At 34.9% G+C, this 18,408-nt stretch overlaps 2 protein-coding genes across 4 annotated transcripts in view; one reads left to right on the top strand and one right to left on the bottom strand.

Annotated features, from left to right (window-relative positions):
- The window catches only part of MED23 (mediator complex subunit 23), a 38,115-nt gene extending 30,478 nt beyond the window's left edge, over positions 1–7,637 (top strand). The window contains exons 23-29 of one of the 3 annotated variants that reach the window (XM_039849941.1): positions 788–1,024; positions 2,000–2,165; positions 2,731–2,803; positions 3,784–3,998; positions 4,637–4,757; positions 5,516–5,647; positions 6,521–7,637. In XM_039849941.1, the coding sequence (XP_039705875.1) occupies positions 788–1,024; positions 2,000–2,165; positions 2,731–2,803; positions 3,784–3,998; positions 4,637–4,757; positions 5,516–5,647; positions 6,521–6,688 (1,112 nt within the window). In that variant the 3' untranslated portion in view covers positions 6,689–7,637. The remainder of the gene's footprint in view (positions 1–787; positions 1,025–1,999; positions 2,166–2,730; positions 2,804–3,783; positions 3,999–4,636; positions 4,758–5,515; positions 5,648–6,520) is intronic. The other 2 variants (XM_039849940.1, XM_039849942.1) reach the window with 2 other exon arrangements.
- Positions 7,638–9,371: 1,734 nt separating this feature from the next.
- ARG1 (arginase 1) overlaps positions 9,372–18,408 on the bottom strand; it is a 10,861-nt gene continuing 1,824 nt past the window's right edge. Inside the window, exons 2-8 of the mRNA XM_039849946.1 lie at positions 16,441–16,513; positions 14,304–14,478; positions 12,331–12,490; positions 11,016–11,110; positions 10,545–10,649; positions 10,207–10,343; positions 9,372–9,968 (exon numbers count right to left, since the gene is read on the bottom strand). Coding sequence (XP_039705880.1) covers positions 9,802–9,968; positions 10,207–10,343; positions 10,545–10,649; positions 11,016–11,110; positions 12,331–12,490; positions 14,304–14,478; positions 16,441–16,513 — 912 coding nt within the window. The 3' untranslated portion in view covers positions 9,372–9,801. The remainder of the gene's footprint in view (positions 9,969–10,206; positions 10,344–10,544; positions 10,650–11,015; positions 11,111–12,330; positions 12,491–14,303; positions 14,479–16,440; positions 16,514–18,408) is intronic.

Genomic DNA, 18,408 nt, shown 5'->3' with positions numbered 1-18,408 from the left:
CGTGGAAGTATGAGAGCAGTCACTTTAGGGACAAAGTATATATATCTCAGGGGCAGTTTTTCTTAGTCCTTGATCTAAGATGTCGTCCTCCCATGAAGAAGTCTGAATTGTGTTTTAGCACTTCAGATTAGCTATCATGTTCAAGTGAGCATTCCTTTAAAAACATTTTTTGTTTGGATTAGGTGATGAGTGCACATGGTACAGAAGAGTGTGCAGTGAACAGTAGTTGGTCTTATCCCTGTCCTCCAGCTAGCCAGTTTCTTTCTCTGGGGCAACCACTGTTACCAGCTTCTTGTGTATCCTTCCTTAGATATTCTGGGTGTTTTTTTCCCACTAATATATACACATCGTTCTGCACCTTGTTTTTTCTACCTTTATAATGTATTAGGGTTGATTATTTTGTATCAGTACATAAAAATCTGTCTCATACATGTGATAATTTACTTAACCAGTCTCCTGTTTTTGACCATTTAGGCTGTTCTAATCTTTTGCTAGTATAAACAGGGCTGCAGTGATATTCTCTGCATATGTGTTATTTTTCAGGATAAATTTCCACAATATTGCTACCTCAGAGTATAATGAATATCCTTAAATACAAGATGTTAAATTATTAGAAGCCTTCTACCTTGTCCTAAAATTAAAATTTTTATTGTCTGCAATTGCCCAGCATGTGAAGTAGTTTCATAATCCTCTGAGTTGGTTTTTGGTCATCAATGAAAACAAGATTCGTTTTTCACAGTTGTCAGTAACCAGATGAACATTAGGTGACCTATTTTCTTCTTGGCAGATCGTCCAGTGACTTATTTGTATAATACTCTGCACTATTATGAAATGCACCTGAGAGAACGCGCGTATCTCAAACGAAAACTTGTCCATGCAATCATTGGCTCGCTCAAGGATAATCGACCACAGGGCTGGTGTCTAAGTGACACTTACCTGAAGTGCGCTATGAATGCTCGAGAGGACAATCCTTGGGTCCCAGATGACTCCTACTATTGCAGACTGATTGGCAGACTGGTCGATAATATCCTTTTTATTGTGATTTTCCAGATTCTTTAGAAATAACTGTATGTCGATTTCTGAGAACGTAGACTATATTGTCTTTTCAAGGTAATATTTTTACATATTCCAAAACTTCAGGTTTTTTAAAGATCATTTTTAATTTTACTTCTGTAAAGATTTTGAAATTTTAAATTAACAGTATCATGCCAGATAGGCAGAAATTTACTCCATTAAAATTTCTATTTAAAAATAGACCTTATAAGATTTGTTTCAAAGAAAACAATACTATTTCTAAATAAATGTACTATGTATTATAGTACATGCATCTCTTTGCTACTAGAAAACAGAATTTTGTTGCTTTAAATAAATCTTTGAATGTTTTTAAAAATATTAATAGGTAATAATAAAACTTTCTCCATTTTAGTGAAAAAGCTGCCATATTGGTATTTTTATTTCTTTATTTTGATTTCATGTGTTATCAGCACACTGTACTTAATTTGTCTATACACCATGCCACTATTTACTAAGTAGAGCAATTTTACATTAATAGGCATGATTTATTTTCCTACACAAAGGAATTTGTTTCCTGAAGTAAAATAATTACTTATAAAGTAATTTTCATATTAATTTCCCTATAACTATTAAAAGAAATAGGTAGATAAAGCCTAGGAATACTTTGGTTGCTATAGGTATCATATCTATAGCTATCATATCTGTTATAAGAGCCCACCTATATAAGACCAACTATTTATACCTTACGGTTGGTCACATGGTTGCTATCAATACATTTCAGCCACGTCAAACTTATTCGTATTTGTTTTGAATTATTTGCCTCTTAATCTCTCTGGTAAATCACTTCTTGAGGATTCATAATCAGATAAATTGATTATCAGATGAAATGTTTACATGTGAAACATTTTGAAAACTATAAAGCATTATACAAATATGAGCATTCACCTCAAAATAATCAAATAGTTATTGCTTTAATCATCTGCACCTATGGCTGGCAAATCTCCGGGTCCATTCCCAAACTGTGACTGGAGATTCAATGAGTTTCCTAACCCAGCTGCCCATGCACTGCATGTTACTTGTGTTGAGCTCATGGCCTTGGCTGTTTCAGGCAAGGAAGTTGGGAATGCTCTTCTCAATGTCGTCTTGAAAAGGTATGTATACTGTTGAGTGCAGTAGGATTCATTGTTTATTTGTAAAGAGAATGATATTTTATTTGGAGCTTTTAGACAGTCTGTTGTCCCAAAGCTGATAAACATTAGATAGTAACTGTCTTTTGGCTCCAGATCTTATTCTTGTGATATAGGTGTAATGGAATGAGCCCTGGACAGGGTCAAAAGACCTGAGTTTTTTCCTTTATTAGCTGTTTGGCATTTAATTTAGGAATAATGTTAACTTTTCACTAAAGACAATCTTTTAAGATTCCTTTCCTAGAGGCAAATGTGAAGTAAGGGTTAATGATTAGAGAAGAAAAAATATAAATAAGCAGAAATAATCTTTCAACCCATTTGTTAAAGGAAACAACCCCCCCAAAAAAGCCTTATTTTTGTGTGTGTATGTATATTATATTTTTACTCAATAAAAATCTATTGGTAGTTTTGTTGGAGTAGGTCAGTTGTTAGTCCCCAAATTATATATGTTCTCAAAATAAGGTCCATTTTCAACCGTATAAAATGTTTTTGTAATTTCACATTTTTATTCTTTTTTTCTCACTTATAGTCAGCCTTTAGTGCCAAGAGAGAACATTACAGCATGGATGAATGCAATTGGATTGATCATCACTGCCCTACCAGTGAGTTGAATTGTGGTTTGTATGTAGTAATGGAATGTAGCTGTTCCCTGTCAGCTGAAAGAATAAGATGCCCTTGTACAAGGACATCATGCAGTTAATGAAGCATTTCATGTTTTTTAAGTTTTCATGTTATTATTGTTTCAGAAGTCTACAGTGACTTTTTTGTTTGCCTTCTGCATCAAATCTAATTAAATCTACCTGACTTTTGGGTTCCTATATCCATTGGTCCTACCTTAGCCATCCAACCTTCGTTTTTACATTTAATCTGATCTACTTTTGACCACTTAATATGTTATTATCTAGAGCCTTTGCTTGTGCAAATAATGCTTGTTGAGATGTGTTTCAGGTACTTCTGATATGTAAGACGCTAAACCAGAACCCTTCTTTCTTCTGTTAGCTTCTCCAAAGCCTACTCATTCATTGCCAGTTTAGGCCTGCTTTCTCAGTGAACCCTTCTTGATTTCTCTGCTCATGTGAAGTCTTTCTTCTGTGACCTCCACATGTGTCTAATCAGCACCACACAGTTTTCTGTTGTGATATCTTTGAATGTCAATAATATTGTCTAGCCTTATGCTCCCCAGACTTGTTGATTATGCACCACTATGAATCACTTCTTCCTTATACATCTCCAAAATATATATATTTATTTCTGAGTTATATATATGTACCAGTATTGTCTATATAGTAAGAATTGTTAAAGTAGATATACTGTATAGTAAATATCCGGTACTAAGTGAACAGGACATATGCATGTGTAGAACCCTCTAACTCACAGGCACTTCTCTCCAATATTGACTTCTTATGAAGCAATCCAGTTTTGATTTTAAAATTTCTAGTACGCAAAGACACAAGCTAGATAAGTAAAAAACATTAAAGAATAAGAAAGTGCTATTATTTTAGGCTTGGGAACGTGATATTGGATAGTGGGTGAGATACTGGATAAGTACTCTTTTTCATTGGGCTTTCCTCTGGTTTTAAAGGAGCCATATTGGATTGTTCTTCATGATCAAATTGTGAGTGTTATCAGCAGTCCAAGCTTGACATCTGAAACAGAGTGGGTTGGCTATCCATTCCGCCTCTTTGATTTCACTGCTTGTCATCAGTCCTACTCCGAGATGAGTTGTAGCTATACATTAGCTCTGGCGCATGCTGTGTGGCACCATTCTAGCATTGGGCAACTTTCTCTCATTCCCAAGTAGGTATTATGATTTTGTAAAGAAATTTGACTTTTTAATTTCGTTTTTGTTTTGTTTTTTTAATTTCATTTACACATGTTATATATCTCATTCAGTAGAACAACTTGCAAAAGAAGAGTTAAGTAGAATTTCTAGATAATCAGAAAGACTTTTTTATTTCAGAATTGTTTGAAAAATTAATTTGTGCAAGTAATAATCTGGTATCTACTTTTCCATTACATTTTAAGGAGGCTTAGTCAACTGTATGCTTTTTCCAGAATATAGTTCAAAAGTTGCCTTTTGAAGTAACTGATATTAACCTCTTTTCTGATTATTTATCTTGACTATAAAATCGGCATTAATTAGATTCAGATTTCTTGAGAATGGCATTTACATTAGATGGGTTATTTTATTTCAAATAATTCACTTCTCATTCAGTAATTTTACTTTTAAAAGGACTTTTAAATCTGAATTTCAGTAATCAAATGAAAATAGCAACTAGTGAGAGACATGAGATTAATTAGAAATGTTACCAAAATTAAAAGGAATTTAAAAAAAATTATCACAAGTTTTGCAAATACTTGGGTAGGCTATGTTAGCAAAATTCAAACAATTCAACTGACTTCAAGTCACAGAAATTTTTATCTTCAAATTTTAGGTTTCTTACTGAAGTACTTCTTCCTATAGTGAAAACTGAATTCCAGTTGCTGTATGTATATCATCTTGTGGGACCATTTTTACAAAGATTTCAACAAGAGAGAACTCGGTGTATGATAGAGGTAAAAATATAATCCGTGTTTTCTGTGATAAAATTAAATTCTAAAGATCTATTTAGTTTTTTTTTCCCCCAGTATTTTTCAAATTGTGTATGATAACCATTGGTAGTGAAATCAATTTAGTAGGACCTGAGAGAGATTTTAGAGAACTCAGTGTGCCCGTGAATTTATAATGAATTTGATGTGGCATGTGTTGAATTAGAGATGCAGGGGGAAATACCCATCATCAAGGTTGAAAAGAAGGTAAAGGATAGAGAAATGCATTTGAGAACCTCTACTATAGTACAGATGAATTAATTAAAATCATGGGAATAGATGAAGTTAATCACCTATAACAAGAGCACAGAGAAAATGAGCCAAGAATAGAATCGTAAAGAATGAGCCACCAAAAAGAACTAAGAAGGTACAGTCTAAAGTATCGCTGAGATTGCAGTTTTCCCAGAAATTGAGAGATGGTTTCATGAAAAGAGATCGTCTATCTCTTAATTTTAAAAGAAATTACTAAGTTATAGGTAGAAATTACTAAGTTATAGGTAGAAATTGCATTTAAACCCTGTTGGGGGCATTTTGTAGCACCATTGATTCCATTACAAATGCAGGACATGTGTCTCCCAAGTGCATAGATAATGTACGATCAGCAACACTTCTTCAATAAATATGTTATCCTTCTGTGCCAGTCTTGGAATGGAGTCCAGCTGCATCGTGCCCAATTATTGAACCATTTTGACCATTTACATAATTTTATGTTATTTGTTTAATAGATCGGTGTGGCATTTTATGACATGTTGCTGAATGTAGACCAGTGCAGTGCCCACTTAAATTACATGGATCCCATCTGTGACTTCCTATATCATATGAAGTATATGTTTACTGGGGATAGTGTAAAAGAGCAAGTAAGTTAACCTTAATTATTTTTTAATAATGTTTAGTTTAGAAAACTTGAACATATGGTGATAGATTTTTTTGTGTGAGTGGGTGTTAATTTTTTTTTCTTTTAAGGGGAAATGATCGATATCAGACCTTTTGAGGCTACATGAGCATATTATTTTGGATATAGTATTAAAAGTAAATACTTATGTTATAATTTCTCACACTTTTCTCCCTTGATATTTGCAACAAGACATCTGAAAAAGATCTAGGGGAGTTGATTAACACTAATCTCGTTAGGAAGAAACAGTCTGGTATGGCTACTAAAAAGACCAGACAGGTGTATTATGAGTGAAGGAGGTCCCACAGTAAGGGTAGATCTGATATTATTTAGTTTGAATTCCAAGTATAAATCAAGACCAAAAAATATTAGCTTTATAGATAGATGTTACAGTCATACATTATTCAAAGAACTTCAAAATATAATTGTGCTCCATGCTTCGTTTTTCTGTGAAGATGGCATTTTAAAAAGATGATCACTTGTTGCATGTGTAATATTTCCAGTGTAAACTGTATGAGCTTTGGGCAGTGGGATGACTGGCTAGCTAGGTAAATGGGTATATTTTTATAAGTACATGCATAGATAGATAGATAGATAGATATAGATAATGCACATGCACACACACATATATAAATGTGTGTGAGAGAACACATGTTTTTCCTCATATGAGAGAGAAATAATTGTATCTGCTTTTGTTAAAACACAAAACATAGAGAAACTTCTCATCTACCCTACTCCCTAGTTTATTGTCTCAGGATAAGTGTAAATCACTTCTTTTAAAAGCGGGAAATTAAAGTTCTCTAGTTAAAATATTTTTAATGTGTTTTTTATTTCTTAGGTAGAGAAGATTATCTGTAATTTAAAACCAGCTTTAAAACTTCGTCTTCGATTCATCACACACATTAGCAAGATGGAACCCTCTACAGTGCCTGCACAAGCCATTAATAGTGGGTCTCCAGCACCTCAGTCTAATCAGGTGCCAGTGTCTTTACCAGTAACTCAGTGAAGTCAGGGTGTACTGTGGTGAAAATGGAAACACATTAGTTTTTGAAAGTGGACTCAAATCTATTAAATCTGAACATGATTATACTACAAAGTGAAGTAGTAGAAGCAATGAAGTTCAGATTGTTTTATTTTGATTCAAATGGTGAATCTGTTGAGACCTCATAATTCTCATCTCCCTATCTATACTTGTCTCTAAGAGATCAAGTGAGCTACATGTTGTTCATATCCGTAAGAATTTATTAGAGCTGCCTTGGAACATGGAGATATCTGTGATCAAATGATTTATTAGATATTCTCAGTCTTTTTTATTCTAGCCATTGGTTTCGTTTTTATTTTTTATTATTAATGACTTAGTCCGTCTTGAAATACATTGTTTTAAAGGCACCACACATGTAGAGTGGTTGCTACAAATCCTTTTATACATAAATCTCTTTTGTTGTCTCTTTGGGATAAGAGATTTTTGTCAAGTAAAGAACCGTAGATTTCATTGCATTGCAGAAGCAAACACAGTTTTATATTTTTAAATGGCTTAAAATTTTTATCGTAGATTTCCAAGTAAAGGAGCTAATGTTTCTATTGAGATAGATTAGCACGTTTTTTCTCTTTGCTTGGGACTTGAACTTAGTGTGTAAAATGAGTTGGAATCATGTAAGTAAATGCCATAGCTGGAAATGCATAAACTTAACAAAATACTTAAATGGTGATTCTCTAATCTGTTTTTAAAAATAAATTGTTTTCCAGGTTCCAACTCACCTAGCAGCTGATCTGATTCTTTGAATTTTTATAATCTTACAATGTTTAAGTATTTATTTTTTAAATACTGTGTACATTTTGGTTCTTTAAGGTTTATTAGATTTTGAGACACATAATGTTAATTTTGGGGGGAAATGGCATTAAGATTGTAAAAGACTTGTAAAATAATTAGTAAAATCTGTTGAATGAATAAACTATCTAGTTGGTTACTCAGTTTGAATGAGCGTCTGCTGTGTGCCTGGCAGTGTGCTGGCTGGGTTACAACAGAGAACTGGGCTGCTTCTATGGGTTGTAGAGTATAGTCGACGACTAACATTGACCTAGGAATTAAGACTTACTAATTTTTCTTTAATTAGTGAAGTTTAACCAACTATACTTCAAATTTTTATTTCTAAATACATTCTTCTTAGACCTTTATCTTCTTCATGGTTCATATTATCATAATCACTAAATCTTTATTTGCCGTGCAAGTCCAGCTTATGGTTTATATAATGGTATAGTAATTATTCTAGGCTAATAATATTGTTTAAATTCTCCAGAAATTTTATGCTAGAAATGAATTCACATATTACTCTTAACATAGTCTTAATATTGTCTTGCCACCTCAAAAAATATATTGCTTTGAGATCCTAGAATGGGAATAATTATGATACTAGTATATTATACAAATAGAATAAAAGAAATGATAATCAGTATCACTTTCTCAAGGACATGGACATACAATCCAATTAATTTATTAAAAATTCTGTTTTTCTCTCTAGCTTAAAAAATAATGGGAATATGGTTTTCCCCAAATAGGCTCTTAAAAGAATTATTATTAATCAGAGACATTAATAGAAGACAGAAGCTTTGAGTATAGAATGTACTGGGAGGGATGCCTTTATTACCTTTATTATACCCTGAAAGTTTTGGGTGGTTTTTTTTGTTTTTTGTTTTTGTTTTTGTTTTTTGAAAATTAATAGTAACTTTAAGTGACTCTGTCCAAGAGGACTTTCTGCAGTGATGGAAATATTCTGTGTCTGTGCCATTCAATACAGAAGTTAGTAGCTACATGTGTATATTGAGCACTTGAAATGTGAAACTGAATTTTAAATTTTTCTAAGCTTTAATTAATTTAGAGAACCACATGTGGTTGCTGTATTGGACAAAATATTTAAAGCAAGATCCAGCATAATTGCTCTTATCTAAAAGTAATTCAGTAAAATATTTATCTTACAAAGTCTGTAGTGTCAACAGTTAGGTTTAAAGTTCTGGGCTGCATGTGAAAAATCACATAGTAGAGGCTCTGACATATATGACTGTTACAGTAATAACAGTATGAATCATGGAACCTACTTCATTACAGAGTTCACTCGTGTTCTCTATAAGTTGAGGAGGAGAACTTGCTCCCTGGTCTTGATTATAGTTTACTTGTTTATTTTTTCTACTCTCCTTACTATATTCCAGGGCCAACATGAGTTTTTTAGGATGTTTAAAGATTTCAGCTAAGGAGTCATATGTAATTGCAATGAGTGAAGGGTAGGGTATTTGGAAATCACAGATAATTTATGTAACATCCCTATCTGAATTAGCAGATTTTAGAAACAGCGCAGTTTGATTTCTTCTGCCTCTGAAAAGGTAGTCATGCTTCAAATACAAACAATATCATGTTTGATGTTTAGAAAAAGTAAAATGTGGTCATCTAACATTAATGAGCTTGGAGATTGCCCACGCTTTGCGATTACTCATTTTACAGATGAAGAAACCAGAGCCAGAGCATTTAGTTTCACCAAGGTCTTACAGTGTTTGAGGGATGATGATTTCACTGGCTTTTAAAATTCTTTTAATAGTTTTAACAGGATATTGTGTGTGTGTGTGCGTGTGTGTGTGTGTGGTATTATTGTGTGTGTGTGTTTTGCATATATTTAGAAACATGTAGACATGATAGAATATTATTATAAAGAGTTTATTATAAAAATCACATCTTTTGAACAACATGGAAGTATGGTCCCTTTTCAAGTGGGGTAGTTTTATCTCTTGATATCAGGAATACCACTCTATGTGTGGGAGTTTATATAATTTTTACTGCCAGCAAATTTTTATTTGGGAATTAATGTATACGTCTCTCTCTAAGGATAAGTCTTCCACCAAAGTGGGAAATATAAGCCTTTTAATTTTACAAAAAATTTAAATTTCCAAATCTTGAGTTTCACACCAAAAGGGAATTGATACAGTTTATGTTAATTGCACTAATATTTACTAAGGCAAAACATTTTTCTGAAACACTAAATCTTTAAGAGGATAACTGTCTAAGTTTAAGTAAATTATTAAATTTGCTAATTATATCATTAGCTGTGAAATTTTTATGTAATGTTTCCACATTTACTTAGGTGGGTTAAGGTAGTCCATAGGCTTGTGATTACCCTCTCTAGCAGCTCCAAAACAAGCCAGGGTTATCGCTACTGCAGTGTTGACTGTTCGAGTTACTTCTTCTGCTGTCTTCCCCAGAGATGGGTTCACTTCCATTATATCTAATCCTGACAGTAGCCCTACAACAACAAATGTCAATAAGGTAATTTGTTAAATAGTTCACATTTTAAATTCACTATTTTTGAAATATTATCCAGGAGTGTAAAGAGATGGTGACCAATTGAAACCACTTTAGTTATTGCATCATGTGGTAGTCATTCTGGAAGTGTCAGTTGGGGCTTGATTTTTATATTGGGGTATAAATATATATTGGCCATGTGTATGCTTATTTCTTTAGTCACTCAGATTTATACCTACCTGTTTTGTAAATTTCTTCTGTAATGTAGAGACCTTCTCTGTAAGACAGACCTCCGAGGACTGGTGTGCCAGTAGCTGGTGTGAAAGATGGGTCCAGTCCATCAACATCGAAGCTCAGATGAATTGGCCTTTTCTTTCTTTTAAGAGGTGAGAAAGGAATTTAGTTTAAAGTTGTGATTTAATATTTAGTAAATATAGTTTTTACCATTTTATAAAAAGTAACAACCTACTGAAGTTTCATGATTTTACGTAAAGGCTTTATTAATAACACATTGATTAGTGTCAATAGCAACTTCTTTTAATAATATTTATGTTGGACACACATACACGTATCATACCTTCCTAGTAGATAGCTGAGTGCTTCTTCCATCACCTTGCCAATTCCCAGTTTATCCACTTGAGTCATTGAAAAGTATTTAATACCCAGAGTTTTCAAAATGTAGCTATGAAAGTAGAGATATTAAGATAATCTACAATTAATAAGGAGGCTGACTTTATACATTGTTTCCTTTTAAAGAAAAGATCAGTGTGATAAGGTACATAAAATATTTAAGTTCTGTGAACTGTATGTATATATCAATATATTTTAATAAGTCAACTAAGATAAAAATCTGAATACATATATATGTATATATGTATGTACATATGTATTTGTGTGTGTGTATGTGTGTGTGTATAATATAAACTATATGTAGATGTAGATATATAGACTTGGTGCTTAAAATAATTTTTTCTTATTGGTTTGGTCAGTGCACCTAGCACTCAAAAGGACAAAAATGAAGATAAATTGCATCAAGGAATAAACTTACTGTTCCCCAGGGTCCACGTCTCTCAGGCCAATGTACACAATATCTTTGGCAGATATGCAGGGAGTCACCCAGGAGAATCCTGGTACATCAGGAATCTAAAATTGTAATGTTTCCATTCGGTTATGGATATGCTTCTCGAGCAAATCTTACACTGAAACTTAAGGACACTTACTGGATTGCATAGTCCTTATATTTAGAACATAAAATGTGGGGAAATCATTAAAAGACAATACAGAATTTAGAAGAGAATGTGGTATATCCTTGGTTGCCTTGTGGTATCCTTGGTTGCTTCAGCCTTATCCAGCCTCACCCTGGGCCCAGACCAAATCTGAATCATTTGTCACTGTTTACTGCTCTCTGCACCATTTCCGGCAGTGTTTACTGCTCCGTGCCCTGCTTTCCCAGAACTCTTCTGTAAAGGAATCAGTGTGCTTCCATTATTTCCATTCCTTCTTTACTTCTCTTTCTCAGTACGGACTGAATCCAGAAGATGGTGCAGAGTGACTGAGGGAAATTTTTGACCAAGCCTTTGGTTGATCTTCAAATGTCTTGGAGCCAGACTTGGCTTATACACATTTTGCAAGTGTATAAACCTATCACTTGGTCATCAATTCAGAAAATGTTATTTCTGGGCATTTAACATAAGAGTGTTGAATTCCCAAGTACCATTATAAAGACCAATAAACTATAGTTGTATCAATAAAAATTGTTTTATTGATATAGCATGTCAATAAAAATTATGAACCACAATGTTAAATCTTCTTCTAGACTTTTACCTTCTTTGAGAAAAGAGGTTACTAGGGAACAAGGAGGTAGTTCTTTCTCATATGATTTACATATGTGCTTCTCACAATAAAGAGATTAAATAACAAACCATAGTAATCCACATTTTAAAACTCCGTTTTTGAAAAGGCCCTATGATGCGGAGGGGACACTTGGCAAGAATGAGAGACTGCGTGGCATGTAGCAGAAAGAGGGTGGCATTAGGAGGCTATTTCTGGCTCTTGGCTTGGGCAAGTTGGTTAACCCTTGAACCTCTCTCTGCTAACTTGCTTATAAAGGATTACCCTCTGCCACAAACTATAAAAGGCAGTTTAAGAATCAAAAAGGAAGATATATATAAAGTCAGTTTGCAAACTATCAAGGAAGGTAGAAGTATAGAGCCTCACCACATTTATCCACCAAACCTTTGCTTATTGGCTACGAGAAAACAACTTGATATTTTACCTAGAATAAGATGGCATAAAGGTTCTGCCACCTCCTGAACTTCTGCTAAAGTTTATTATTTTGTAATAGAATACCAAGTAGCCTTTACCTTTCCCTTCAGTTCCTTCAGGAGGAAAGACACAGGTTGTCCATGCAAGTTCCCACTTGTGGTTGTCAGTGGAGTGTTGATATCGGTGTGAGCATCCACCCAAATGACACAGAGATCTGGGTGGACTTTGGCATGGCCAGAGATGCTTCCAATCGCCAAACTATAGAGGAAAAAGTGTGTGTGAACATCAGGTTTGCAATATTATTACATACATCATATTAACTCACTTAATGCTTTGCTTGATTTTTCTTCGTCAAAGTGGCTAATTTTTCTCGTAGGTTTTTAAATTGAAGATGCCAACCAAATAATTATAACCATAGAGAAAGTAGAGCTTACTTACACTTAATACTTACTAACAAGTTATATTCACATCAAAGCATTACTAAAAAATGTGTAAATTTTTTTAGAAACCACCTTCTAACAAAATTGCAAATTATATTTTCACCAAAAATTAAATTTGCATAAAAACACCAGCCCCGCAAGCAGTTCCTTAGAATGGGACACTATTCCATTTTCAGAGTTAAAGCAGGCTTATTTTCTGCACTCTCATCTCAGTAAATACTTAATTCTCCCAAGTGAATTATGACAGAGTCCTTCTATTTTTCTTAAAATCCAATGCTTTACAATTGGGGAGCATCACTCAGAAGCCGTTACACCCACTCCGGCCAGCCGTATCCCGGTGCTCGCTCACTGTTCAATGCTCAGATCCTCTCTTTGTACTTTCTACTCTCCTGCTGCACACTTAGACACCGGCTCTTAGCCAGGTCCAGAACCCTCAGAGTTCATCTTAAACACTCCAAGCTTTAGAAAGTTTGCCTAAATGGAACAGCTGAGTAATATCCAACACATAAGTTAGAAGATTAGGATTTTTTATACACAATGCCTGTATTGTCCCACTCACAAATGTTTCAAGTGTCACTCAGAGAATCATGAACCTTTCAGTTCTCTGAATGAGAGATATCATGCCTGGATGTTCAGGTATTTTTTATTCAGCTTGATGTTTGTTTTCCCTTTAATTTTCTTGTCTTTTTCACCACTCTTAAAATTTCCATTAAAAAAATTTTCCACTTAAAATAGAGAGTGAGCCCCAGTTTCATACTTGCAGTTTTGTCACAGTTCAGCTCTAGAGGGAAAAACTGAGGGGGCTGAAGTATTTGACTCTCGCATTAAGAGCCATCGTCATGTTTATACTTCCTGATCTAATCATAATTCCTTTGGTAATGTATTTGGGGACCTTGAGAGTAAACATTAAAAAGATTCATGCACAAAATTTATCTTTGCCACATTATTTGTAATAGTGAAAATTTGAAAATAACCTTAATATCTGGCAATATGGATATATATAGTGATATAATACCTTAATGAAAAAATATGCAACAGTAAAAGCTTATATATATCATAAAGTAACAAGGAAATTGTACTATAGATTAAGGGCAAATCATAGGATAACACATAAAATTGTTAAACAAAATCGTACAAGGGAAAAAATGTAGCAGGAAAGAAATAAGCCAGATTTTCAATTCTGGTTGAAATGGTTAGAGAACTACAATTACCACTGTTTTGTTTTTTGTTTTTTTCTTTTATATGTGTGTATTTCGAAAATTGTAATGATTATTACTTTTATAATGGAAAACACTTTTAAATGTTGACCTACATGGGTTGTGCCTATTATCAGTAATCAGGTACAATCAGCTGACTGAGAATTTCCTCAGTGCTTATTTATTTAGAAATGTAAGCCTGTGCCGGCTGTTTTACTGAAATTCATTCATATTTTATATATTTTCTGCTGTAATAAAGATTTCAAATAGTTAAGTCTATGTTTCTAAAATAAAGTAGTAGCCCGTGAAAAAATTTTAAGGCAGAAAAATCCGTATAAATTTTCCCCTCCATATTTCTCTCTTCCCATGGTTTTGGTTATACTTCCTCTATGTCATTTGTGTCAGATTCCCATAGAGATCATCACTGCACAAGACCTGTGGTCTCCACCCAGTACCAGGCTGGTCCTTCCATTCCTCTTCACTTCTGCCACCACACCAGCCAGCTGCTCGTTCGCCTTCCCCACAGACCGTGGATTCTTCACGATTTGAAAGGGGCTGTCATTAGGGACATCAGCAAAGGGCAGGTCCCCATAATCTTTTACATCACACTCTGTAATTAAAATTAAATGTTGCAGGTTACTAAATAAAGATTACAAAACAGTCTGTGCAGGACGATATTAAATTTACGAAATAGGTGTTCTAAAGTATAAGGATACAAAAAGTCTATCAGGACTGTATAAGTTGCGAAGGTAGAAACCACGTCTGCTTTGCCTGATATCTCACCCGTGCCGCACACCGGTGCCTGCTGCGCACTGGGATCTCAGTACTTCTTGAATCCATCCAGTTAGGCTGGTAGATACAACAGGGATAACCTGGTTTGGGCTTAATGGGTAGTGGCTGTCTGTCTCTTCTATGTGCTTTCTACTTTTCTACAATAAACATGTTTTGCATTTGTAATAAAGAAGTAGTTTTTAAAAAATAACATTTTATTTATTTGTCTATTTATTTATTTATCTATTTATCTATATCTATTTATCTATCTATCTATTTATCTATCTATCTATCTATCTATCTATCTATCTATCTATCTATCTATCTATCTATTTATGCATGCCCCGAAGAAAATACACCAATATTTTCTAAATTTCTTGACTCTCTATTAACAATCCTTGGTTTCAACTCAATCTGTCACCTGCTGAAGCAGTTTGGCTCCATGCTCTGTCCTTTGTACCTGCCTCATGGTAGTATTGTCAGAATTAAATAAGAATATGTTGTTACCCCGGTGCCTAATACTTTTAAAATAAGGTAACCCAAAATTCCTAAAGACTTGAGTGCACTTCCTAAAAGGGCCCTGTATTAGGCTTCAAGGTACAGAGCTCCACATAAAACTGTGATAGGAGCTCAGTTCAGTGTTCTGAACTAACTAGTCATTGTGTATTGTATTTATTCTTGTCTGTGTATCCGTGATTCAGTAAAACCTTCAAGAGATTTAACCTGATATAAAATGTGACCCAACGATACTTGTTAACTGAGAGACTAGACCAGTGCATTTATTCAGGTCTTCTATTCTCTACTGAGGTCTCTTTTTGTTGTTGTTGTTGTTAGCTTTATGAGGTATAATTCTTATTTACTAAAATGTATTCATTTTAAGTGTACTGGTCAGTGAGTTTTAGAAATATCTACAGTCTTTCAACCATCATAACAAGATTTAGATCATTTCTATTTCCCTGCAAAGTTCCTTCATGCCCCTTGCAATCAAAGTAGTCAACGCATCCCATGGTATGGATGTGCTACTTTTTATTTGTCCATTGTCAGGTTGTTGGGCATTTTGTTGTTTCCACTTTGAGGCTATTATAAGTAATGTTGCTACAAACAAACTTCCAAGTACAAACATGGCTTTGTGTGGACATATGTTTTCACTTCTCTTGGGTAAGTACCTAGGAATAGATTTGCTGGGTAAAAAAGTAAGTGTATGTTTATTTTTTAAAAAATTCTGCCAAACTGCTTTTCAAAGTAGCTGTATCATTATGCATTCTCATCAGAAATATCTGAGGATTTCACTTGATCCGTATTCTCACCGACACATCAGGGTTTTGTACAGAAAGATGACATTTTCTTTAGCCTATACTTTTAAAGTACATATCATTTTTTTTATTTGCAAGCTCGTATATATTTATGTATATGTGTATGCACACACATATCGTTACTGTTTCATTTCCTCTTACGAATAGGGGTCCTCTTGTGGTAGCATACTTCCTGTTCCCCCTTGCCTTTCATTATCAACCCCCCACTCCCCTTCCACACACCCCAGCCCCAGTTCTTGCACACACAGATTCTCTTATTCGATAGCCTGGCTGGAAAGACAAAATCTTGAGTAAATAAACAATATTTATTGAGCATTCTCCACATATGCTGCTTTAAAAAAAAAAAAAAAAATAGGAAGACTATAGCCAGTGCCGTAATTCTGTGGTACAAGATGTCATTCCAGACACATCTCATTTTAGCAAGAGCCTGCTCCTTCCTTCAGAGTGGGAAGAAAATAAGGCTGATCATCTTTCAACTGAAATTTTACCTTGTTCTTTAAGTTTCTCGAGCAGGCCAGCCTTTCTCAATACTGTAGGGCCTTCTTCCACTCCACCTCGTGGCTGGACAATTAAAACAATAAAGTAATTCAGACACTAACTTGATCATCAGATGCCCCAATAGGAAACTTTTCGTTATTTAATCAGTTGAATAGTAACTATCATTTTTGGAGTTCCTACAAAGCTAGGAGTATAGATTATCTCAATCATCACAGCAAGGTAGATTGGATTACTCTTATGTCAGTAGGGAACTAGAATAAGAAAAGTTATATAATTTTCCTACAGGCCTGCAGCTAACAGTGGCAGAGCCTTTGAATCTTACACAATTTCTTGGGATGCCAAAACCTGCATCCCTTCCCATTGTTCTGTTACCAACATAGCGAACAGTTTTTTGTGCAAAAGCACTCTGATAGATGAGGATACAAGAAATCAAAGGAGAGGGTTTCTGTCTTTGAGTAACTTACAAGCTCATAGGGGATTGCATATTTACTCCCAGTTAGAGTACTTGGAGATTTGCGTCAGAGGAGATACAAAATGTCATAACAAAAAAAGGACTCTGCTAACTGCCAGGGACAGAGTTTCAGGTGGAGCAGGTGACATTTCAGCTGAGTGTTGCAACTCGAGTTCAGGAAAATGAATGGGTTGATGGAGAAACTTTGCAAACCAGGGGAACAACTTGGGTAAAAGCATTTTTTTTAAAAAAAGTGACATGAGAGAGACCTAAATGCAGATCATCACAGTAGTGCTTGGGGAGAAAGCAGGCAAGGGGGAAAGTCATCACCAGGGAGCCGAAACCACAAAGATCAACCTAGTATTTCAAATTCTGATCTGCTTAATAAGTACAGTTGACGAGAATTCTACCCTTGTGTTTACATCGGTGAAGCTAACATGATCTCTCTGACTCTACTTTCCAGCAAGGTTTTTAGATACAAAATTATTTTGTGTTGTCAGATGAGAAGAGGTGCGAAAAGAAATGTGTGTCTATCCCTAAGACTGGGCGGTGGCACCAAACCAAACAAATATTTCTTCCCAATTCCAATAAGCAGATGGCTGCCAGGCAAATCCTTGATGTCAAATTCCTGTCTCTGGCAGCAAGGGACCCCACATGCTCACCCGACACATTTCACTGCTTTACTTCATTCCCTTTTGCATGACCTGCCCATCCCCATCAAGCAGACATTCTCTCCTCCTTTAAATCCCAGTAGATGCTGCTTGGCTCAAATTTTGCCTTTGTTTTTGTGTTTTTCACTTTTTCTCCATTATCACATTTCGGTCCACGGTTCTTTATATTTGTGGGACTGTATTTTGTAGTGTAGGGCTGGCATTTAGTGGATACTTAAAAACTGTCAATTTATAAAACTCCCTGGCCTTTTTTCCCTCTCCCTTTTAAACTTTAGAATGAATCTTATAGACCCCTTAGTTGACACTGTATTTGCTTTAACACAGTCATTAAATTTCCCAGAGGGACACTTTTTAGCATTCTTTTTGTTTGATTCAAACTGCTTCTCATGACTAGTTTTTTCTCATTGCCTAGTTATTCGGCCCACTTTGTAAATCACTTGTTAGCGCTACTGACTTTGAAGCTGGGCCCCAATTCCTAACTGGCCACAAGTGTAAGATCCACTGTGAGTCTAAAGAGGCATCAGTGCAGGTCAGGGACGCAGGCTTTGGGATCAAACAATCCTGGCTAGAATCACACAGTCAAGGCTGTGTGACTTTGAGCAGATTACCAAACCTCTTTGAGCCTTAGTTAACTGTAAAATAAACATAATATCTACCTTATTTTTTGCCACCGTCTCGCTCCTACCTCACACTGCCTAACAAGGAGGTGAAACAGGGTCTGGAGTCCTTTCTCAGACTCAATCTTCTAGTCGTCTGCCCTCTAATTCTCTGGTTTGTTTGTTTGCCAAGCTTTTACCTCCCTTAGGTGAGGACAGATGTTATATGTTGGCCATTTT

The sequence above is a fragment of the Pteropus medius genome, unplaced genomic scaffold, assembly GCF_902729225.1.
Source record: "Pteropus medius unplaced genomic scaffold, Ma_sr-lr_union100, whole genome shotgun sequence".
Taxonomy (NCBI): domain Eukaryota; kingdom Metazoa; phylum Chordata; class Mammalia; order Chiroptera; family Pteropodidae; genus Pteropus; species Pteropus medius.
This window is presented reverse-complemented; position numbering and strand designations above follow the sequence as displayed.